Source organism: Elephas maximus, chromosome 22 (genome assembly GCF_024166365.1).
Source record: "Elephas maximus indicus isolate mEleMax1 chromosome 22, mEleMax1 primary haplotype, whole genome shotgun sequence".
In the NCBI taxonomy this organism is placed as follows: Eukaryota; Metazoa; Chordata; class Mammalia; order Proboscidea; family Elephantidae; genus Elephas; species Elephas maximus.
The window spans coordinates 23,582,604-23,606,008 of NC_064840.1; the positions used below are offsets into that span (position 1 = coordinate 23,582,604).

The 23,405-nt window shown below is 55.2% G+C and overlaps 1 protein-coding gene across 7 annotated transcripts; it reads right to left on the minus strand.

Moving 5' to 3' along the window:
- Positions 1-444: 444 nt before the first annotated feature.
- RAB36 (RAB36, member RAS oncogene family) lies at positions 445-22,588 on the minus strand. 7 transcript variants are annotated; one of them, XM_049866577.1, is made up of 13 exons: positions 22,360-22,587; positions 21,693-21,773; positions 16,714-16,805; positions 14,802-14,867; positions 14,303-14,404; positions 11,049-11,113; positions 8,922-8,977; positions 7,854-7,931; positions 7,446-7,536; positions 5,861-6,019; positions 3,136-5,551; positions 2,917-3,022; positions 445-2,673 (listed from the first exon to the last, which is right to left on the minus strand). In XM_049866577.1, exons 2-11 carry the CDS (start codon positions 21,759-21,761, stop codon positions 5,487-5,489), a joined length of 843 nt encoding a protein of 280 aa, XP_049722534.1. In that variant the 5' UTR covers positions 21,762-21,773; positions 22,360-22,587; the 3' UTR covers positions 445-2,673; positions 2,917-3,022; positions 3,136-5,486. The 7 variants fall into 7 exon arrangements, with proteins under 7 accessions (XP_049722534.1, XP_049722530.1, XP_049722532.1 ...); XM_049866573.1 differs by having other exon boundaries at positions 445-2,725; XM_049866575.1 differs by having other exon boundaries at positions 445-2,728.
- Between the last annotated feature and the right edge of the window lie 817 nt (positions 22,589-23,405).

Sequence of the window (23,405 nt, forward strand, 5' to 3'; positions counted from 1 at the left end):
ACCGGTTCTGTAAAGAGGGTCCACACTGGCTTCACAGAGAGGATGCAAGCCCAGGGTCACGTCAGCACCTGGGCAGCACTGCAGACTCGTCATGGCCTCGTCCTTCCCACATCAGTGAAACTTCGCTGCCGGCAGTTGTCCTGGTCTACCCAGGCCCAGGTAATGTGCACCCCCACCTAGGCACTCTATGGCCCTTGTCTCCCCCTCCCATCTGAGCTCCTGCCACCCTGAGCTGTGGTTTCTTATTGGCTGATCTTCACCACCAATCCATCAACCTTCCAGGTGTGTCTTATGCTGTGTCTCCAGTGTCTCACCTGGTGCAAAGCTTGTTACTCTTTATTAAACGCAGTGAGAACTTTTAGCTCAACGTACAACTTCCATATGACCCTGCAATCCCGCTCCTTACAGAAGTGGTGAAGGCAGGAATGCAAACAGAAACCTGTACACCAATGTTTATTGCAGCACTTTTCACAATAGCCAAAAGGTGGAAACAACTGAAATGTCCATCAACAGACGAAGGATAAACAAAATGTGGTACACACACAGTGGACTACTACTCAGCAATAAAGAGAAATGAAGTCCTGATGCACGCCACATGGATGAGCCTAGAAAACATTATGCTGAGCAAAAGAAATTAGTCGCCAAAGGACAAATACTGTATGAGCTCCCTTACGCAAAATAAGCAAATAAATACAAACCAAAGATTAATGGTTACCAGCAGGGAGGAGGGGGAAAGGGGAGTGATTACTTAGGTGGTGATGATGGTGAACAACTCAGAAAATCAGGGTAAGAATGGCTGCACAACCTGAAGACCAGGACCAACATCACTGAATTATGCAGGTAGAAACTGTTAAGATGATTTATGTTTTATTATGTATATACTCACCACAATAGAAAAAAAAAAAAACTTTTAGCTCAAGGGTTAAGGGCACAGCCATTGCCCCAATCCATTCTCTGTCCAGCAGATATTGGGGTTGTCTTTGTGCTTTATGGGGGCTGCCACAGGGGAGGGAATGCCAGCCCCCTATGGTGAGGAGAGGGCGAGGAGGTGGGTGAGGAGTGTCCCTAGGTCCTGGGCAGGCAGACCTCAGGGGAGGTGAGTTGGGGAAGGTGGAGGGGCAGGTAGGCTGAGTGAAGCTGACGTCAGCCAGGGGCAGGTGCCCCATGCCCACTCTGGTGCTGCACGGGAACGGGCTCAGACAGGTGGTGGGTGGCCCTAGACACAGGGGGGCACCCAGGGGAGGGTGGGGGCCAGGAGGATCTGTGCTGCAAAAGGAGGCTGTGGTGAGAATCACACTTCTCCTCTGCCATCAGCCTCCCTTGGGGGTGCCCGGGCCATATGGTAGGTGACACTTGGGAGGCCACAGCAGATGGCAGAAGCATCTCGGCACTGCTGGGTAGAGCTGCTGGGGGTGTCTTATCTCAGGCAGGGCCCAAGCTGAGGGCCCACTGGTCTTCTTGAGCCTCTTCTCCCTCTGGGCTCTTCCAGAGCTGTATTCTCCTTCTGAAAGTGCTCCCCCCCCCATCACCACCCTGGGCCACCACGTGGACATATCCCCTCTGCAGACCCCATGGACCTGGAATGGCTCCTTTACCTCCCAGCTCCTCCTGGGCCCAGGTGTAAGGGTTGAATAGGGCTGCCTCCAAGTCTCAGCCTGTCCTGAGTGTCCCTCATGCAGCCTCGGCACACTCACAGATGGTGAGGCTGCTGGCCCCCGCCCAGTGGGCTGTGGGGATGGGAGCATGGGAGAATGCAGAGGACCAGGTCAGAGAGAAGGCCCCAAGGAGCACTGAACGAGCAAGTGCATTTAACTGATCTTCTGTCCACCTATGAAGAAGAAAAATTGAAGTTGTCAGCAATTTCATTCTTCTTGGATCAACAATCAATGCCCGTGCAAGCAATACTCAAGAAATCAAGTCGTATTGCACTGGGCGAATCTGCTGCAAAAGATCTTTTTAAAGTGTTAAAAAGCAAAGGTGTCACTTTGATTACTAAGGTGTGCCTGACTCAACCCATGGTCTTTTTAGTAACTTCATATGCTCGCAAAAGCTAAACAATGACAAAGGAAGACCAAAGAATTGATGGCTTTGAATTATGGTGTTGGTGAAGAATACCAAATATACTAGAAGAATGAACAAGTCAGGCTTAGAAAAAATGCAACCAGAGTGCTCCTTAGAAGAAAGGATGACGAGACTTGGGCTTACTTACTTTGGGCACGTCATCAGGAGACGAGGACATCGTGGTTGGTGAAGTAGAGGGTCAGAGAGAATGAGATGGATTGACACAATAGCCAGAGCAATGGAATCAGACATACCAACTGTCATGAAGATGGCAGAGGCCTGGGCAGCGTTCCCCTCCGTCGTACAGAATATTGCCACGACTCTGAGTCGACTCAATGGCACTTAACAAGTGATTTGTGACAAGTAACCTACCATCTCTAGGTTTCAGTTACCCAGACCTCAGGTCTCCCGGCTCAAGAAGCTGCCAATTCCCGGGAGAGTGAGGTCCATCTGGGAGTGGTTGCCGCTCTCCCCGGGCTGAAATGCGAGTGGAGCCCAGGGCCTCCTCTGCATTCCAGCACAAACCCAGGGCACGACTGAAGGAGGCTGAGAGTGAGTCGTGCCCTGAAGCCTTCTTCTGTCCTTGTCACCGCGGGGCCTTCATCCCCTGGGCTTCAGGGTTGGAGAGTAGGGCAGGGGGCATTAATTAGCTTGTCTCCTGGCTCTGCTGGGGATGGAAGGGCTGGGTGTGATTGGGGGGCACTTTCACTAATAATCCCCCTTTCTGGGTTGCAACCCTGGGCTGCTGGTGCTGGGACTGGTGGGGGGGCTGACATCTGGGACCACAGAGACAAGGAGCAGGATTCCCAGTGGGGGCAGACTCCACCCTGGGGTGGGGGCAAAGGAGGGACTGACCAGGGTGTGGAGAAGGTGCTCAGACTGTCCCCTCATGTTACCGCTGAGCTTGCTTTCCTCTTCTGTTCAGCAGGGGAACAGGGTTGCTGTGACCAAATGAGGCTCCCTAGGGGAGAAGGCAGGGCGAAGTTTCTGGAGCATGTGTGCACTTGCACTGCAGGGATTGGGGGCACACTGCCTGGGGTGGAGGGAGGAGAATGGGGAGGACGGGGTACCTACATTCCCTGCAGTGGCTGGCCTGGAGAGCCCACCCTCTCTCTGCCCAGATCAAATACTGAAGCCCGAGTGGCCATTCCTGTGTCGGCAAGGTGGCAGGAACCAGATGGCACACTGACATGGGGAACAAGGCAAGTTACATCCAGGACCACGGGCACACACAAAACATCTCAGGGCCTGGGCTCAGCTGGCAGGACACTCACCCCCACCCCCATCCTTGGGCCTGTGGCTTGGGGAGCCGTGGGGACAGCCCCTGGCTCTCCTGCTCTGTGATATGACTGCCCCTTAATGCTGTGTCTAGGGGACTAGGCCTGGGACATGGCCTACAGAAGGCCCTGCACCGCCCCTTGGGGAGTCCTGCGTGTGTACCTGCACCCGCATGGGTGGCCACTGCAGCGCTACCGTGAAAGGTAACAGCTGGACCCCACCTAATTTCCCTGTATTGGGGCTGGAGAAACCAATTGTGGTCCTAACTCGCGAAGGAAGCTGTGCAGCCGCTGCAGTACCAGGCAGCTCAGCTGCCAGCCAGGAGGGGCCTGGGGCAGTGCATGAGGGCTCCTGACTGCCGGAGAGCACAGGCAGCACGAGGCCACGGGGGAAAACCACCACCAAAGGTGCCAACATACACGTGGCTGTACATGCAGAACACAGCACAATGGGAGCCCTGCCAACCGTGAGCAGTGCCTGCCGTGCTTACCTTGGGAGCGTGGCTGGGGGTGGGCTTACCTGGCGTAAGCTACACACTTGTACTGCTTGACTTGTTTATGATAGGCTCATAATTCTTTTAAAAGTGTTTGAAATTTATATATATATATATATATATATAAAATAACCAGTTGCCATTGTTGATTCTGACTTACAATGACCTGTGTATGTCAGAGTAGAACTGTGCCCCATAGGGTTTTCTCTGGCTGATTTTTTGGAAGTAAATTGCCAGGCCTTTCTTCCTAGTTGCCTCTGGTTGGACTCGAATCTTCAACCTTTTGGTTAGCAGCCAAGTGTGTTATCTGTTTGTACCAACCAAGGACTCAAAATATATATGTATATATATATACATATATGAATTTTAAAAATAGAGCTAAAAACACAGTGAAAGGGGAATGAACACCAGACATTTGGCCAAGTTGGTAGGCACTGACTGGGCACTACATGGCCAGTACCACTCAGGGCACCAGGAGACCACGTTGCCCAAATTGCTGCCTACAGAAGCCTCACTGTCTACAAAAGGAGACCGGGACACCTGATGGGCCCCCTGCCCATGGCAGAGGAGGGCAGGGTGAGTGGGGCAGGTGGGCAGTTAACAGTACTGAGGGGTGGGGTCACGTGACAGGCCAGGAGCACAGGGTGCTGGCTGTGGGGCAGGCACTCTGGGCATAGCTGGGGGAGTCGTGGGTACTCCCACCTTTCCTAGGTACACAGGAGGAAGTGGTGGAGACAGGGAGCATCCTGGATTAGAGGGGTTCTAGGAGACATGCTCCAGTGCTCCCTTGTACCCTAGCACTTTTCTGCAAAGGGCTGGGTCCTGCTGGCTGTGACTCAGGACCTCTGGGAGGGAGCAGTGGGGAGGACACAGGTGAGCAGCAGCCCTGGCACCCGGGTCCCAGCACCACACAGGAGTCAGGGTCACAGCTGCAGAGGCTGAGCAGGCAGTGTCGCCCTCAGGCCACTGTGCGGGCATGGCCAACATACAGTCAGTGTTTGGGGGGCCCAAGTGCAGGCCCCAGGGAGTGTGAGGCACCAGAGAGTCTCGGGAGCCCTGCTTGTTCGCCTTCTGCTGGGGGCAGTGCTCGCCCATAGCCACCTTGGGAGTCGGTCTTAGGCTGGGGCTCAGGGATTCCAAGCTCCGAGACACCAATTCCAAGTCCTATCTGACAACAGGACCCTTGAGGCAGGGTGCAGGTGAGGTGGCAGGTGGGTTTTCCCTCAGCACTGACGATGGCATGTCCAGCACCTGCATGCCGTGTGGAGAAAGATCTGGAGGTGACATCAGGGTGGCCTGGGAAAGGCGTCAGGATCAATGGGTGATGTCTATGTGGGCTAGGGATGTGGGGCAGGGGTCAAGGCCTCTCAGGACAGGAGGGACTGTCTGATGACCCTGCCAGTGGATAGCCTTCCAGGTGATCCTGTAGTGCCTCACGGACTGAGCAGTGAGGCCCTGGGGAGCTGGTGGGAGCCCTCCTTGATCCTGACCCGCCACAGAGAGGTGGTGAGCCGGGCTCGGCAGTGGGTCATGGAAGAGCTGGGGCAAGGCCTTCGCCCCTGGTGGCAGACATGTACAGGTTCCACGTTGTCCTCTGTGGTCATGGGCACGCAGCCCGTGTGTGCACGGTAGAGTTATCCAGCGCAGGGCCCCACTAACAGCACCCCAGGCTTGAGGGCCTCTCAGTCTCCTGGGCCTCAGGTGGACTCCCCTCCATTCCTGCAAGCGGGGGGAGAATCATGTGGTGTTGACCAAGTTCCCTGCAGTGGACAGTGGGCAGGGCCCGGTGCCCTCTGGTGGCTCCCGAGCCCCAGGCCCACTGTCCCAGGCCTTCCTGAGCTGGGCATAGGCCAAGAGCCTGGAGGCATCCAGGGCAGAACAGAGAGGGCAAAGACATGGGCGGGGAGGCTGCCGGAGGATGGGGAGAGCCAGGGGAGGTGTGGGGGTGGCAGTGGGGGTTGGGAGTCTGCAGTGAGGCAGGAGTGACAGAAGGAAGGACAGTGGGGTGGCGAGGTAGGAAATGGGTACCTGGTAGGGGGCTGTGGGGGGCACTTGGCTGGTACGCACGGATGAGGCTTGCGTCGCCAACCTGGGGCTGGGCACTGCTCCTCCTCTCCAGCTCCCACAGGACTGACTGCTCGAACGCTAGGGCAGCAACGCGGCTGAACAATGCCTTCACATTCTCCCCTGTGGGCAGAGGCACGGTGACTCCCCTGTGCCCTCACCCGCAGAGGACCCTGGGTGTGTGCCGGCAGGAGCAGGGCACCCTGACAGCAATAGTACTCACACCAGGGCACAGCCCTGCCCAGCAGCACCCCTGCAATGGGGGGCTGCCTGGGGAGCGGGAGGGGCAAGCCCACATTCCAGCCACCCACCTGGCTCCAGCATCCCTGGCCCTGACCCCTGACCCAGCAGTTTGCTCAGATCTCTGAGCCTTGGGCCCCAGCAACCGCTACTGAGTACCTACTATGGGCCAGGGATGGGGACATGTGGAGATCAAGACAGTTGCGTGCCGGCTAGCATGGTCCTTTCCAGCACCTGTCCCATGGGTAGCTGCAAGGACTAATGTGCGGCTGGCCACCGTACAGAGCCTCTATGCACCCTCCTCTGGGTAGAGGCAGTTGCCCTCGGGGCGTGGGCTGCATCCAGCCCCCTCACCATCCTTGCACAGCTCACAACCTGCACAGCTGTACACGGCAGTCCTCTGGGGCCCACAGTGAGCTCAGAGAATGCGGATGCTGCTCTGGTAAGGAGTCAGGCGTCTCAGCTGTGTCAGGAGGGGCAGAGGAGCCAGCATGGACCACAGATGGCAATCTCACTCCAGTGCTCCTGTCACTGCCTAGCTCCTGGCCAGATGTCCGCTGTACTCCTCCCCCAGGCAAGCCCTACTGTACAACAAGCATGGCAAGTTTGCTTCATTTCACCCCTAACAGCCTGGGGTCTTAAAGGTCTGCTTTTACTTCTCTGCATTTTCTAATTTGCCATCAGTGGATACATATGGATTATGTCATTTAAAACGTTTCTTCATTAAAAGTACAATGAGATGGACAGCATCATGTTTCTCAGAGGAGATGGGGGCTTGGAGACGCTGTCGTTCTGCCTGGCAGGGTTAGCAGTGGCCGGGCCCAGTGTGGTCAGAGCAGATTGCGTGCGGAGTGGGAGGATCGTGGCCAAGAGTGGTGTCTCAGCATCAGATGGGGCCTGGGGAGGGGCCAGGAGCACCATTATGGTGCCATACTGGGTGTGACACATGGTATTGCAGGCCAGGAGCAGATGGTTACAGGTGAGGGACCCCATTCCTCCACTTCCTCCCTGTGACCTTGGAAGGGACTTCCTTGGGACAGGTCAGGACCTGCCTCTAGGTGGTGGTGATGGCTGTGCTCAAGAGTCTGCTGGCACAGGGTAGGATTCCCAACCCCCTCTGTGAAGCAGCCTACTAGTCTCTTCTAGGGACAAGGAGACTGCTCTCGGGCAAGGATGGTCCTGCATGGCACCTAACAGTCTGTTGTGATGCCAGCGCTGAGCTGGAGCTGCTGAGCATGTGACAAGAAAATCCCATGGCCTGCCAGGGACCCTGCGTCCATGATGGTACACCAGCCCAGCCCTGACTTACCTGTCTTGGCTGACACTGCCCAGTACTCGGCCTGTATCTCGTTGGCCAGGCGCACGGCCTCCATTTCAGCCTGAGCACATGCAGCCCCTGACTGGGAGAAACAAAGGGTCAGAAACGGTCTCTGTGACCCAGTGCTCCAGTCCCTCCTGCAGGGAGACCCCGGAGTAGGCAGCCCTGATTCCTGCCATGCTGTCTTCCCTCCCCGTGCTGGCTCCTGGCCCCGCCAAGGGCAGCCCTAGTACTGGACGAGATCCAAGGTCCTTGGCAAACCCAGTGCCAGCTGGCCCTCCCATATGGAAGAACACCCCTTTTCTGGGCCTACCAGGGCCCCCACCGCCCTTGAGTCGTGCAGGAAGCTGAAGGAAGCACTTCCGGAGGCCAGCCTGGGCCCAGCGCTACCCTGCTCACCAGAAGGTCCTTCTTGGTCCCCACCAGGAAGATGGCACTGGAGCCTGGCTCGTTCTCCCGCAGTGCATCCTCCAGCCACTGCCTGGACCAAAGAGGGGAGACAGCTGAGAGATGCCGCCCACCCAGGGAGCCGGAGGCAGACCAGGGGTAGGGGTACAGACTTGGGTCCTCCCCAGGGCTTGGGGCAGGGAGCAAAAGGGATTGGAGGGGGGACTGTGCTGTGCTGCTGAGCAGATGTTGGTCCTGCAGCTTCAGGGCCTGAGATGGACTGGGTGGGCAAGGGCACTGGTCAGGGAGGGGAGACTGTCGTCCTGCCCTTGTGCCCTGGGTGAGAACTGGGCTTCTCATCTATCAACTGGAACCATCACCCGGCCTCCCTTACAGGGTTTGGGAGACCCTGGGATGAATGCCCAAACGATGGTGAGAGATGCTGGGTGTTGTAATGGTGAATGTGCTCAGTGCCAACCAAAGGTTAGCTGTTCAAATCTACCCAGAGGCACTTTGGAGGAAAGGCCTGATGGCCTACTTCCGAAAAACCAGCCATCAAAAACCCTACAGAGCACAATTCTACCCTGACACTCGGGTAGCCATGAGTCAGAGTTGATTCAATGCAACTGGTTTTACAGGGGCTTTGATCCCATTAGCTGGGCAATCCCAGGCAGACAGAGGATGGCTTCCCGGAACTGGTCACGGTGCCAGCTGTCTTGACCAGATCTCTGCCCAAGGCAGCAAGTACCAGATCACGTCCCTGCAGACTGACCCAGTGTGTGCTGGTGATGCCAGACCCCTTGTTCAAAACAATGAGAGTTTCAAGACAGCGACCACAGAGCATCACACAGAGAGCAGGCTTCTGGGTGCAGCTGCGTGACCACACTAGCTGCATGCTGGGAGCTGCCCCGCCTTCTGATATAGAGGGTGTGAATCTCGAGACAATAAGGCAAATGGATAACAAATGTCTGCGGACAGTGGAGTTCAAATATAGCACCAGTCCTCACACTGTCACTGCGAAGGCCGGCTGACACTGGATGCCTGGGCATGGGGGTGCCCGTGGGGGCCGCTGAGCTGGACTTGCCTGGTATGCTCCAGGGTCTGTACATCAGAGAGGTCGAAGGCCGTGATGATCACTGGTTGTGGGGAAACCGAGAGCTTGTTAGTGACAAGGGAGGCTCCTGTAGGCCTGCCCCCCACCCCCCCGCACTGCTGGGCCACCGTCCCTGACCTGCACCAGCATCTAGGCACATGGAATTCAGGGAGGCAGGATGAGTGGGTGGGAAGTGCAGGGCTTTGGTGGCAGAGAGACACTTCCGGCTGAGGGGACTTGGGCCTCATTGTCCCCCTGTGAAGTGGTGATTGCAGTATGCTAACTCTCAGGCTGGTGGAAGGACTAACTGAAGGCAGGTACTTAGAACTCTGTGCTCAGGCTGGAGGCAGCCCATTTCCCTCAGTGGCAGCTGCAGTTGTTATGGAAACAGTTCTGGGCAGGCAGGTGGGCAAGAACGAGAGATGCTCCCCAGCTCCTCTGTCACTGGCCCACCCAATCCCACAGTGTTGAGGGTGCTGGGCTCCTTGAAGGGTCCTGGGGGAGCCCCATGCATACCATATTCCCAGCAAAGGTCTGCTCTCTGGTGCCTCCTGGGGATGTGAGCTAGGCGGGACAGGGCTTCTCAGCACCTGGACTGGGGGCCGCCAGGGGCCTACGGGAGGAGGATGGCCACGAAGGAGGTCGTGGCAGTGGAAAACTGCTGCATTTGCAAACGTGTGCCAGGCCTGCACACACGCTCTCCCTCAGGGGAATCCCCTCGAGGAGAGGTGAGGAGGGGCAAAGGGGCAAAAGGCACAGGACACACGGTAGACAGCGGACGCAACAGAGCTGGTATGCCAGCCCACAGCTAACGTGCTTGCTTGTGGCTGGTTCCCTGTATTTGTCTTTATCACATTAAGAAGGCTATGATTTCCACACTGCTGCTGGGTGACACCGCAGTATGGATTACAGCTCATTATAAAGAAAAAAAAAAAAAAATCCTCACAACTAGACCAATAAGTAACAGCATGATAAACAGAGAAAAGGTTGAAGTTGTCGAAGATTTCATTTCACTTGGATCATAATCTATGGTCATGGAAATAGCCATCAAGAAATCAAATGACGTATTACATTGGGCAAATCTGCTGCAAAAGACCACTTTGAGGCGTTAAAAAGCACAGATGTCACCATGAGGTCTACTGTGCACCTGACCCATGCCATGATATTTTCAGTCGCCTCATACGCCTGTAAAAGCTGGACAATGAATAAAGAAAATTGAAAAAGACTGACGCCTTTGAATTATCATGTTGAGGGAGAATATTGAATATACCACAGATTGCCAGAAGAAGGAGCAAATCCGTCTTGGAAAAAGTGTAGCCAGAATGCTCCTTAGAAGCAAGGATGGCAAGACTTCATCTCCTGTACTTTGGACATGTTATCAGGAGGGACCAGTCCCAAGAGAAGGACATCATGCTTGGTAAAGTAAAGGGTCAGTGAAAAAGAGGAAGACTCTCAATGAAATGGACTGACATAGTGGCTGCAACAATGGGCTTAAACATAGCAACGACTGAGAGGATGGCGCAGGACCGGGCGGTGTCTCCTTCTGTTGTACTTAGGGTTGCTACGAGTCAGAATCGACTCGGCCGCACCGAAAAATAACAACAGCTGGGTGACATACCGTACCTCATAATTTGAGACGGGTTTCTCTCACATCTCCCACTGAAATCCATCACTGACTTCTTCTTAGAAGGTGGGGCTGAGGGGCTGCTGCCCTCAGCAGTGGAGGTAGAGGCACTGAGCCCTGCCAGCTAACACCTGGGGCTATACGTCCTCCCCAGCCCACCTCTCACCTCCTCTCTGGCCTGTGTGGCAGGGTCCCAGCATGCTGCCTGCCAAGACAGGACAAGCCTCCCCCATCTCCTCCTGGAGCTGACTTGGTTCTACCTGGCTGGGGCCTCAGGAAAGGCACTGCCCATCCGTCTCTCTAAGTTGAAGACTTAAAGCAAGCCCCCTCTGGGCCCTCAGGCTGTGGCTGCTGGAGGGCACCTCCTCCCAAGGACTGGCCGGGTGCTTGCCGCCCTGTGGCTCTCAGAGGACAGACACTGGTGCCACACAGAGAACCCGGCAGGAGCTCCTGCCCATGCAGCTGGAGGCCCGCCACACCCACCACTCACCCTGGGCGCCCCGGTAGTAGGCAGATGCGATACACTTGAACTTCTCCTGCCCCGCCGTGTCCCAGCTGTGCAATGGAGAGAAGAAAGAGATGCAGAGAGGGGCAGGTACACACATTGCAGTGGTCTAGGCCACTGGGGCATGGAGGCCACGTGGGCAGACCCTGAAAGGGTCTGTGCCGAAAATCTATCTATGACAAAGTTGAAATGTTTCTTAGAAAATTAATTTTTCTCAGTTACGTTCTGCATGTTATCCTATATATGGGTGGTGGGTAGAGGCACAGTGTTAAAGCTGAGATTGATAGTAGTCACAAGAATAAAATAGGGATGACTGGGCTAATTTTGAGGAAGGAAAGGCTTTACGTTTTCCAGGTCTATTCTGCTAGGGAATAAAACAACCCCTCACTCTTCTTCTTTTCTGTCCTACTCAGCTAGGATTGTCGGTGGCTCTTCCATTTCTTGTAGGAAGACGGGAGGCATTCCAGGAGTATTCAACTAGACTGTGAGTTCCTTGAAGTCAAGAACCCTGCTTCATTCTTCTTTAGATCCCCAGTGTCTGCCAGCACAGTGCTCTTTCCGCTCTTCCTGCTCCTCGCCCTTGCCCCTTCTCTTCCTGCCTCTTAAAGAAAAACATTCAGCCACCACCTCCCATGTGCATTGAGACTACTTCAAGTATTTTTTCTTTCAAGAAGGGGCTAAAGTCAGCAATAGCGCTATGATTAAGTAGCACTTTCTCAACTCAGTGCCAGGAGTTGGTGGATGGGGAATTATGGGAATAGGTCATGGTCCCTGCCTTCAAGAAGCTCATAATTTGTCAAGAAAGATGGGCAAAAACACTGCCAGACAGAGCACAGTGTACCAAGCACTGTGCTGGAAGTGTAAATGGAGTGCCAGCTTTGTGGGTTTTAGGATGTGTCTGCTGTTAGCCAGTCCCCCAACCCCATAGGTGCCCCATGGGGGATCCCCTGCTGGATCCACCACCCAGATGAATGTGAGAGCACTCAGAGAGGATGCTCTATGACATTGCTCATCCTGAAGATAAGGAAGCCCCCTATGGAGGAGCCTGTGAACTGGCTAGGACCCCAGGTTGGGCCTCCCATGTGGTCTGCTAATTGTTTACATGTGATTGGGCACCCTTCACTGTCAACACTGCAGCTGGAAGGGACACTTATCTCTGGGGGAGGTGATGTCTAACAGGGCCAGCTCTGACCAGTCAGCTGTAGCTCTTTGGTCAGCTCTTGCTCTCCAATATCCATGTTGAGAAGGGCTCAGAGGCTGCGCCTGGACCTATGGACAGGACACAGCAATCCATTAGTAATGTGTCTCGTGGGAACAGGTGGAAGGGGCGCACACACTGAGATCTTCTTTCCCAGTTTAGAACAGGGCAGGCACCCAGCATGTAGGAGCCAAGTCTGAAAAATCCAGTCCTTCCAAAACTAACAGATCAAAATGTCAGCAAATGAACTGATGAGCAGACAAGCCATGTGTTCTGTGTCCCCAGAAATATGTGTTGTATACCCTAACCCCTACAAGTGTGAATGGAGCCCTGGTGTGCAGTGGTTAAAAACTCCGCTGCTAACCAAAAGGTCAGCAGTTCAAATCCTTCAGCCCCTCCCTGGAAACCCTATAGGGCAGTTCTACTCTGTCCTATTAGGTTGCTATGAGTCAGAATGGACTCCACAGCAGTGGTTTGGTTTTTGGTTTTGGTATAGGTGTGAATGCAATCCCATTTGGGAACAGGGTTTTTTGTTATGTTAATGAAGTCATTTCAGCACAGGGTGTGTTTGAAGCCAATCACTTTTGAGATATAAAAGGAGCAGATTAGGCACAGAAGCAAGCTTTAATGGGAGAAAGATAGATGCCCTGTGGAGATCTCCAAGGACCACCAAGAAACTGAGACAAGGATTTTCCCCCAGAGTGGACAGAGACAGCCTTCCCCTAAAGCCAGCACCCTGAATTTGGCCTTCTAGCCTTCCAAACTGTGAGAAAATAAATTTCTGTTCACTGGTTGTATTTCTGTTACAGCAACACTAGGAGTCTCAGACTAAGCACTGAGTAGGACATCAACTCTCTGAGCACTGAGTAGGACATCAACTGTCTGAAATCTGTCCAGCGACCCATCCTGACACTGGGCTCTGGGGCTCCGTTCTTTCATGCACTCATTCCTTTCTAAAGTTGACCTGGGCAGTGGTAGGAGTGGTCTTGGGGGGCTGACAGTGAGAGGCTGAGCCAGGCCAGTGCCCACCATTTTGTCGTGGACCCTTTAATTAGATGTGGCCCTGTGTCTTCCCCTGAGCTGGAGCCCCCTCCCCTCATCTGCTCCCCTGGCTCCAAACCCCTGGGCCCCCAGCCTTGCTTCCCCACAGCCTCTTCTGCTCTGCTCTGGCCCTGGACTCTCCCTCAGGCAGGATCTGACACTGCCATCTGGCTCAGAGCTGCACTGCCAGGTTTAGGGGTTCTCAGAGCTGGAAATGTTATCACGACAGAGTTGGGAGCCATGGAAGCAGGTATGACACCAGGGAGGGCTCCTGGTGAGGGCAGCACGTGAGGGGGGCGGGGTCAGAACAGAGGCCTGGTGAGGGCAGCATGAAGAGGGGGAGGGGCTCCCATGGAGGAGTGTGTCAGGGCCTTGAGCAGGAGAAGAAGTCCCCCAGATGCCAGATGAGGTGGAAAAGGGGGACGCTGGGGAGGAAGGGGCTGTTCCGAGGGAAACAGAGAGGAGGGGCTGGAGCCCTTGGCCACCGAAAGGCAAAGCAGTAGGGTCTGTCTGGGAAGAAGACAGACAGACAGACTGAGGGAAACAGAGGCAGGGGGTGGGAGTGAGAGTAGTGGTAAAGAGGCTGGGGTGGGAGCCTGAGGAAGGGGGTGTGGACGCCTGAGGAAGGGGGTGTGAACAGGGGCAAGGCCGCCTCCACTGCACCCCCCCACTCACCCCATGCACCCTCTCCCTTTTCTCCACCTCTTAAAGGAGGTAGGGGGAACAGTGGCTCATGACGAGGGCCTGGAGCCAGAGCCTGGGAGATGGGGTACCCATCTAGCGAAGGGGGCTTACTTATGAGGCTTTAAGGATCCTCCCCAGAGCTAATGATACAACAGACCACTGCTGAAGATGAGGAAGCATCCGGGGACTCAAGGCATCAGGGAGCCCTGGTTTCATGCCTCCAGGCTCTGCTCACTGAGAGCCACTCTCCGTGCCTTACCCAGTGGTCTCTGAAAGCCCACCCATGAGCCATGTATGAGACACAACTAAAACTCACATCTGGAGGCTGTAGGGAACCCCAGCAATCTCGAAGCGCTCAATCTCAAAGTCCACGCCAATGGTGGCCTTGTAGTCACGGTCAAAGATGTTCTTACAGAACCTGTGGGAGGAGTAAGATGTTGGAGGTGGCTTCACAGGAATGCATACAAAAGCTTTGCGAAGAAAACAGACAGGGAGGCCCCTAACCATCCACCAACAGGGAGGGAACAGCCAAGGAGAAGAGAGAACGACTTGGGGAGAGAGGCCGCAGCAGCCGGGAAAGCAGATGCCACAGCTTAGAAACAGTGAGGGAAAGACTAGGCCTGTTTGTGAGAGGGTCGGGGTGCACCTGTGCACCCTGAGGCCAGGAGATGATGCCTGGCCCTAGGTGCCATGCTGGGCCCGCCACTCATAGCCTCCAGGCAACCTTGTGGCTCCAACTGGGAGTGCAACCTCACAGCAGAGCAGTCAGCTGGTGCCAGGCGGGTGGCGCAGGGCAAGGGACCCTGGTGACATACCTGTGGATAAGGCTGGTCTTTCCAACATAGAGGTCCCCGACGACCACCACCTTGGAGAGTCTGAGCCTGTAAGAAACATTGTGGTGCTCAGCAGGGTCGGGAGAGGTATTCAGACCCTCACAGGCTCATCTCTTCTTGAGCTCCCCCTGTGCCAGGCAGGACAACCCCATTCCAGCCAAGAGAGGAGGGCAGAGGGCTTGCTGCCCCGGGGCTGCGCTCCTAACCCCAGGCAGGCCGAAGTTCCTGTCCTGAGAATCAGACCTGGGGACAAAAGAGGTTGGGCTGAGGGCCCTGGTAACTGAGAGCCACAAGTGTGTCCAAGCCAGGGGAACTGGGCTGGAGCCTTGCCAAGGTGCCTGTGCCAAGAAAACATAGCCTATGTGCAGGGAGCCACAGGTACGAGGGCCAGCAGGCAGCTAGTGTCAGTGAGACAGCCTTGCACCCCACAAGCTTTCCGGGACAGAGCCTGCATCGGTTCTGTGCCTGAGAGTGTGCAAGGGCCACCCTGACTCTACTTCCCAGATAGAGGGGCTGTGTCCACCCTGACCTCACTTCCCAGACAAAGGGGCTGCATCTGTCCTTGCCTCACTTTCTAGATAGTGGGGCTGTGTCCACCCTGACTCCACTTCCAGATAAAGGGGCTGCATCTACCCTGCGCCTACTTCTCAGACAAAGGGGCTGCATCCACCCTGAAGCCACTTCCCAGATGAAGGGGTGAGTCTCCTTGTGCCAGGCTGCCCTCTTGTTCTTGACAGGGTGGTCCTGCACTCACTTCCCAGATGAAAGAACAGAGGTACTTCTGAGGGCTTGTAGCAGAGATGCTCTGTGCCTTGGTTTCCCTCTCTCCTGGTGCTGCTGGGAGCGGACAGTATGTGCCCAGCACCTGGCCCAGAACCAGCACCCCAAACTTGGGTACCACTCCCCTCACCTCTGACCCCAGCCGCACTGGCCGCTCTGCCCCAAGCCTGCCTCTCCGTGTGGCTGGCCGAACCCCGAGTGGTGCACCCGGTGTCTCTGCTGGCCTCCCCACGTGTGTGATACTGATGAGCTCCTCGGGACAGGGGAAACAACAGGCCCTGTACCTGTCTGTCACAAGGTGTAGCTGTGCCATGGACAAGGCGGGCACAGCCTTTGTAAGACACTTGGGGTACAGGAGCATATAGGAGGGATACCTGCCCAGGTTGTGGAAGTGGGGGCCCAGAGAAGGTTCCAGATGCCACTACAACAGCTATGCTGAGACCTGAAGAGGGAGGGTGACAAGGGGAGTAGAAAAGGACATGTGCTGAGGCCTGGGGTGGACATGGCAAGTGTTCCATGTGGCAGAGCTGTGTCCATAAAGCAGAGCACACCCGATCCGGGTCAGGTCTGTACTGGGCCTATGGTCTCGTCTGTGTTGGGGAGCTCTTTATTTATTTTTTTAAATTTTTATTGTGCTTTAAGTGAAAGTTTACAAATCAAGTCAATCTCTCAAACAAAAATTTATATACACCTTGCTATATACTCCTAATTGCTCTCCCCCTAATGAGACAGCACACTCCTTCCCTCCACTCTCTCTTTTTGTGTCCATTCAGCCAGCTTCTGACCCCCTCTGCCCTGTCGTCTCCCCTTCAGACAGAAGATGCCAACATAGTCTATTTGTGTCTACTTGATCCAAGAAACTCATTCTTCACCAGTATCATTTTCTATTTCATTGTCCAGTCCAATCCCTGTCTGAAAGTTGGCTTTGGGAATGGTTCCTGTCTTGGGCTAACAGGTCTGGGGACCATGACCACCGGGGTGCTTCTAGTCTCAGTCAGACCATTAAGTCTGGGCTTTGTGTTGGGGAGCTCTCTGTCCACTCTGTCATGTGTGCGTTCATGCAGCTCCCTCTGCCTACAGGCTGCCCCGCACCCACCCCGGGCCCAATGCTTACCCGACAGTACCCGTGTCCCCGCGCTCACAGGCTGCGCTGACCTGCCCATGGAAGTGTTCCTTGTGCTGCAGGCAGGCGTCAGGAGTGTACCACTGGAAGACACAGACAGAGAAACGACACATCAACCATGAGGCACGCTGTGAAGGGGGCACCTGATTCCCCAGCATGCCTGCCCTCCCCTCCGCTCCTGAGCCTTTGCTGGCCACTTGCGGCCTGTGACTTTGGCCCTGTTAAGGCATCCCCAATGCCCCTGCCACGTCCAGCCCCCATCCTGTGAGTGGCCTTGAGACGTCAAGGTTTCGGGACTCTGGAAGAGGAGTGGCGTGGTTGGGCTGGATCAAAGGGCCCAGGCAGGGATGCAAGGGTTGGTCCACCTGGGTGGCTGTCCCCTCACTGTGTGCATATGACGGCCTTGGGCTCCTCAAGGCACAGAGGCTGGATGACAGGCAGGGCTGCAAGGCTCCTTTAGCCTCCCATATCTTCTCTGCATCTCTGAGCAATCTTTGTTTAAAAGTGTGCATATGCGCGTACGTGCTGCAGTCCCTGGGTGTGCCAACAGTGAATGGTGAGGTGCTAACCAAAAAGTTGACAGTTCAAGTCCACTCGGAGGTGCCTCAGAAGAAAGTCCTGGTGATCTATTTCTGAAAAAACAGCCACTGAAAACCCTACGGAGCACAGTCCTACTCCGACGCACAGGGGCTCGCTATGAGCCAGTCACCTGGACGGCTCTGAGGCACAGGGGTTCGCTATGAGCCAGTCACCTGGACGGCTCCGACGCACAGGGGCTCGCTATGAGCCAGTCACCTGGACGGCTCTGAAGCACAGGGGCTCGCTATGAGCCAGTCACCTGGACGGCTCCGACCCACGGGGGCTCGCTATGAGCCAGTCACCTGGACGGCTCCGACGCACAGGGGCTCGCTATGAGCCAGTCACCTAGACGGCTCCGACGCACAGGGGCTCGCTATGAGCCAGTCACCTGGACGGCTCCGAGGCACAGGGGCTCGCTATGAGCCAGTCACCTGGACGGCTCCGAGGCACAGGGGCTCGCTATGAGCCAGTCACCTGGACGGCTCCGAGGCACAGGGGCTCGCTATGAGCCAGTCACCTGGACGGCTCCGATGCACAGGGGCTCGCTATGAGCCAGTCACCTGGACAGCACTGGATTGTATGTCTGTGCCTGGGAGATGTCCTGGGGGACACTGCTCCGTCTTGCACATTTTGTGGAAGGCAGAGCTGAGCAGGGGTTTCAGAGTCCAGGCTCAGGGGCAGGTCTGCATTCCACCCTCACCCACTGTGTGCCTCTGGGCAGTTTCCCAACCTCTCTCTTAACTTTAATTGCCCTTCTAGAAACCCTCCGAGACATGGGGGCACAAATGGGATAATGCCGACGGAGCCGTCGGCACAGGGCCAGCTGCATACACATTAAGTGCTCAGTAAGTGATCATGGCTATGAAGACACATTGATATGCATTGAAAGCACATTTGCTTATAATTAGAAAAAACATGATGCTGCAAAAACTAAAGACAACCATCATTTTTTGCCGTCAACTTGGCAAAGGCTAAGGAAGGAACGTGGTGAGGATGTGGACAGAAGGGCTCCACTGTGTCTAAGGCCACCCACCTGTCCCTAGGGGTACTGCTTGGACCCATGGCTCCCCTCCCTCTGGACTCCGCCCCCAATGCTAGTGTTTCTTCCTGGGTCTCAGGCAGAGGGATGGGCTCTACCCTGGCCTGTCTGCCCTCTCAGCGCCAGATGTGGTCGAGGCAGCAGGGGCAGTGGAAGGATGGTGGAAGGACAAGTCACACAGCCCCTCTGAGCCTCAGTTTCCTCATCTGGAAGGTGGGCTCGCTCATACCTGTTAATGTGGCTATTGAAGGATTATGGGTAACGGGAGCAATTGGCTGAACCCAGTGGCCCACCTTCATGTGGATCAGTGTTAGCTACCTCAGTCTGCAGTGTTTTCCTGTCGGCTGCCATGACAGCTTCAAGTGGCGGCTGGCCCTGACAGCACTGGGTCATTAGTGCAATCAATTCACTTTGGACAGACTGGAAAAGTGTGGTGAGGTAGGCTGAATGGGACATATAAGCCAATTTCAGAGACAGGGAAACTGAGTCACACAGCATACAGAGAAGGACTTGCTGGCATGGGCCTCTGCAGCCCCAGCCTGCCCTGACCTCAAGAATTTCTCAAATCTGAAGTGGTGTGCACTGGGGCCCACAGATTGGCCTGTGACCTCTGTCTCAGCTCGGCCCCACCCAGCTGTGTGTGAGTGACACCCCTGCTACTGAGCCTCCTGCTCTGTGAACAGGGTCCTCAGCCCCGCGAGATCTGGACTGCTTTATGCCAGTGATGCTTCCCTCCTTTTGGCTCCTAACACCCTAGTCTCTGCCACCCTTAATTACTATTGTCAAGCTCCTTAAAAGGAAGAAATTGCCCGGACCCTAGTGGGGTCCCTGGGTGATGCAAATGGTTAAGTGCTCCAATAGTAAACTAAAGGGTGGTGACTAAAACCCATCCAGCTGATGCCACAGAAGAAAGCCCTGGCGATCTGTTTCTATAAAGATTCCAAAACCAAAACTCGTTGCCATCGCATCAATTCCGACTCATAGTGAGCCTACAGGAACAGAGTAGAACTGCCCCATAGGATTTCCAAGGAGTGGCTGGCAGATCCGAACTGCCGACTTTTTGGTTTGTAGCCAAAGCTCTTAACCCACTGCACTACCAGGGCTCCTCTGTAAAGATTCCAGCCAAGAAAACTCTATGGAGCACAGTTCTACTCCGTAACACGTATGGTCGCCATGAGTCAGAACTGACTCGACAACAATGGGTTACAGAGCCTCTGGTGAGGTGGAAAACCCTGGTCTGCAGGTCTGAAGCACAAAAGGCTTTCTCTGTGGGCTCTGAGATGTGTGCAGAACTTCCAGGGAGATGGCAGAAAAGGGATAAAAGGAATGACCACAGACCTGATATCACCAGAGCCTGCAGCCACCTCCTTCCTCCTTCCCAGCTTGGGCCTTCTAATTCAAAAGGTACGATACAGTGTCTGAAGGTACACAAAGTTCCTGGGTGGTGTACATGGTTAAGTGCTTGGCTGTTAACCAAAAGGTTGGAGGTTGAAGTCCACCCAGGAGGCACCTTGGAAGAAAGGCCTGGTGATCTATTTCTGAAAAATCAGTCCGTGAAAACCCCATAGAGCACAGTTCTACTCTGACACACACAGGGTCACCATGAGTCAGATACAACTTGACAGCAACTGGTTATATGTCCACCCAGAGAAGTTTTATGCACATATAGACAAACCCACATTTCTTTTCTCTCCCTCCTTTTTTGTACACCTACGGGTGTGCCACACACCCTCTACTACTCATGGCTCCATCCTTGCGTCTTTACTTAGCAGTTTACATTGGCCCCTTGCCACACATCAGCACCATGAGGCACCCCTTCTTGGCACACCTGCACTCCACTGTTCGAGCAGCCTCCTTGGAGGACATTTGTGTTGTGTCTGACCTGCTCTTACACTCTGCGGTGCACATTTCTCATATGTGCCAGGATGTCTGGAGGATACATTCCTAGACTGGGAATGGCACGGCCTGGGGACAGGACATCTGCAGTGCTGGTGAGGACTGCCCCACCAGCCCCTACGGACTTGTTCTGACTTGCATCCCCCCACAGCAGTCAGTACTGGATTTTAACACAGCCAGAAGACAGCTGTGAGTTTTCAGCAGGAACGGAGGCAAAATGGTAAAGGCCGGGATTTGGGGTGAGGAACCTGGAGTGCTACTTTGATTGTTGTTTGCTACCATCAGGTTGATTCTGACTCATGGTGACCCCGTGTGTTACAGAGTAGAACTGCCCCGTGGGGTTTTCTTGGCTATAATCCTTATGGAAGCAGATTGCCAGGTCTTTCTTCCGTGGAGTCGCTGGGTGAGTTTGAACGGTCAATCTTTAGGTTAGCAGTTGAGTACAAACCGTTTGCACCACCCAGGGTCCTTGCTGCTTTAATAAAAGTAATAATAACAAAAACAACAGTGACAACTTACTGTAAGGGTGCCTCTGTGAAGCAAACACACAACGTGAGTGGAATTATCTTCATGTAACAGAGGCTCCAACAGGCTGAATCACTTGCCCATAGCAATCAAGCTCGGTGGTGGAGTCAGGATTCACACTCAGGACTGTCTGATGTCAAACTGCCTCCCAGCAACGCCCTTAACATGCTGGCCAACCATGCACCAGTCAACACCATCTCCCAGCTTCTCAAGGAGAAGTCTGGTACGTCCCGAGGGTCTGTCCATGAGGGGCCAATACCAATGGCAGTTGTCATGGAGTCAACCCTGATTCATGATGACTCTATGTGTGTCAGGGAATGGTGCTCTACAGGGTTTTCAATGATTGGCAGATCACCAGGCCTTTTTTCTGAGGTGCTTCAGGGTAAACTCAACCTCCAACCTTTTGGTTAAGCTGAGTATGTTAACCATCTGCACCACCTAGGGACTCCCACTGAGAGACAGACCTCCCTGATCCATCTGCTTTATCTGCCAGTGGTGGTACTGGTCAGGGAAATTTGGGTGCAGATGAGGTGTCAGGAAAATAATGCTGACATAAAGGGCTGCCCTGGTGACTCTCGGAGGCAGTGGGGGTGCAGTGGTAGAATTCCTGCCTTCCATGCCGGAGACCCGGGTTCGATTTCAGGCCAATGCACCTCATGGGAAGCTACTACCCATCTGTCAGTGGAGGGTTGCGTGTAGCTATGATGCTGAACAGGCTTCAGTGGAGCTTCCAGACTAAGATGGACTAGGAAGAAGACATGAAGAACTACTTCTGAAAATCAGCCAGTGAAAACCCTATGGATCACAATGGCCTGATTCCCAACAGATCCTGGGGATGGCACAGGACCCAGCAGCATTTAGTCCCGTTGTGCACGGGGTCACCAAGCATTGGGGGCCCACTGGACCATAGCCAAGCACAATGATTCTCTACCTTAGGGAAGCTGACGATGATGCGGTCCCGGCTCACAGGCGGTCCCAAAGGCCTCAGGGAGGACCTCATCCTTCCGAAGTCCTGTGGACCAGGAGAAAGAGTTAGGCAGGTGTCCAAACGTTTGGGAACCCACAGCCATGATTCACACCTAACTTTTCACTTTTCAACCAGATCCACAACTCCTTCTCCACCAGGAGCGCCAGGCAAGGCCATCTGACACAGGAAGGCAGGCCACCTCTCTCATTTGCAGGCCTGCCCAGTCGGGGACCTGCATCCTTCTGACAAGCGTCCAACCAGCGGGGCCCTCTCTGAGCTAACCTTGCGGGTAAGGCTGGCACAAAAGGCGGACCGCACGTCTGGCCCGCGTAGTGGAGGCAGAGCCCTGCGCCGAGTCCCTAAAGTCTTAAGTCCTGGCCCTCCCGGGAGCCTTTCCCCGGACGTCCGTAGCCCCGCCCACACCGAGCCCCTGCGCCCATGGAAGCCTTCTTGCTCTGCGCCCCCGCCGCTCCAGGGTGGCCTTGACCCAGGCCCAGGGTGTGGTCCTCCCCCGCTGCCCTCTGGGACCAGGCTCGATGGTTTGGGGTGGACGCCAGTACTGGGGCCGCGGGCTGCGTCCAGGTTCTGGGAAGGGCGGGCCGTGGGGCCGGCGGAGGCCAGCTGGACTCACCCTCGGCGGCGGCGGCGGCGGCGGTGGCTGCAGGTGTTCTAAGCTCTGAGCGACTTGGCAGGGTTCAGCCAGCGGCGCCGATCACCATGGCAACGAGGCCCACACGGGACCTGCTGGCTTCCGGCCGGGCGTGAAAGCAGGGAGACTACCGCACGCGGCCTGCTCAGGTGATCACCATGGCAATGAGGGCGGTGCCGGGTAGGCGGGCGGTGGGAGGGGCCGGAGCGGCCAGAGCGTGGGGGCCTGGCTAGGGGGCGGAGTCTGGGAGGGAATGATCCTGGAGACTCGCGCACGCGGTTTGCAGAGGAGGTCACCATGGCAACGAAGGTCTCACCGGAGTGACGGGCGGTCGACTAGGCCCTGGAGTACGGAAGCGTAGCCTGGGAGGAGCTGCCAGTGGAGAGATTCGCGGCCGTTCGATTACCGTGGCAACGAGGGCGGTGCCGGAGAGGCGAGAAGTGATTGGGGCCGGGACGGCCGGGGGGTGGGGCCTTGTCCGGGGGCGGGGTCTGGGCGAGAGGGCCGTGAACAGCTGCGCGCACGTGGTCCATGCTGGCTGTCGCCATGGCTGGGCGTGGCGATGGCTTCCGCGGATACGGTTTATGTGCAATGTCTAAGTATTTATTTTTATAATATATTAAATATGATTTTTTCTGGTTATCTATTTCTAGTTTCTCTTTATCTGCTCTACCGGTAAATCCTGTAGATTCTACCTTCCAAATTTGTCCAGAACCCTCTCTCCTCTGTTTGCACTAGAACCACGCTGAGCCAGGACCGCATTCTCGCCCTTTACCTGGTCGCTGTGCTTCCGCTCTTGCTATTATCTTATTTCAAGGTCAGCAATCCCAGTGGTCCTGTTGAAACATCACATGATGCCAGTTTTTGGCATCAAACCCTCACAGCTCTTAGATTTGAAAAGTCCGAACAATGGCTCAAGAGGCCCCAAGTGATTGGATCGCCCTCCTCCTGCCTGGTCTACTGCCTTCTCCTACACTGCCCGTTTCACTGGCCTCTTTGCTGCTTATCGAACATAACGGCCAGGCACA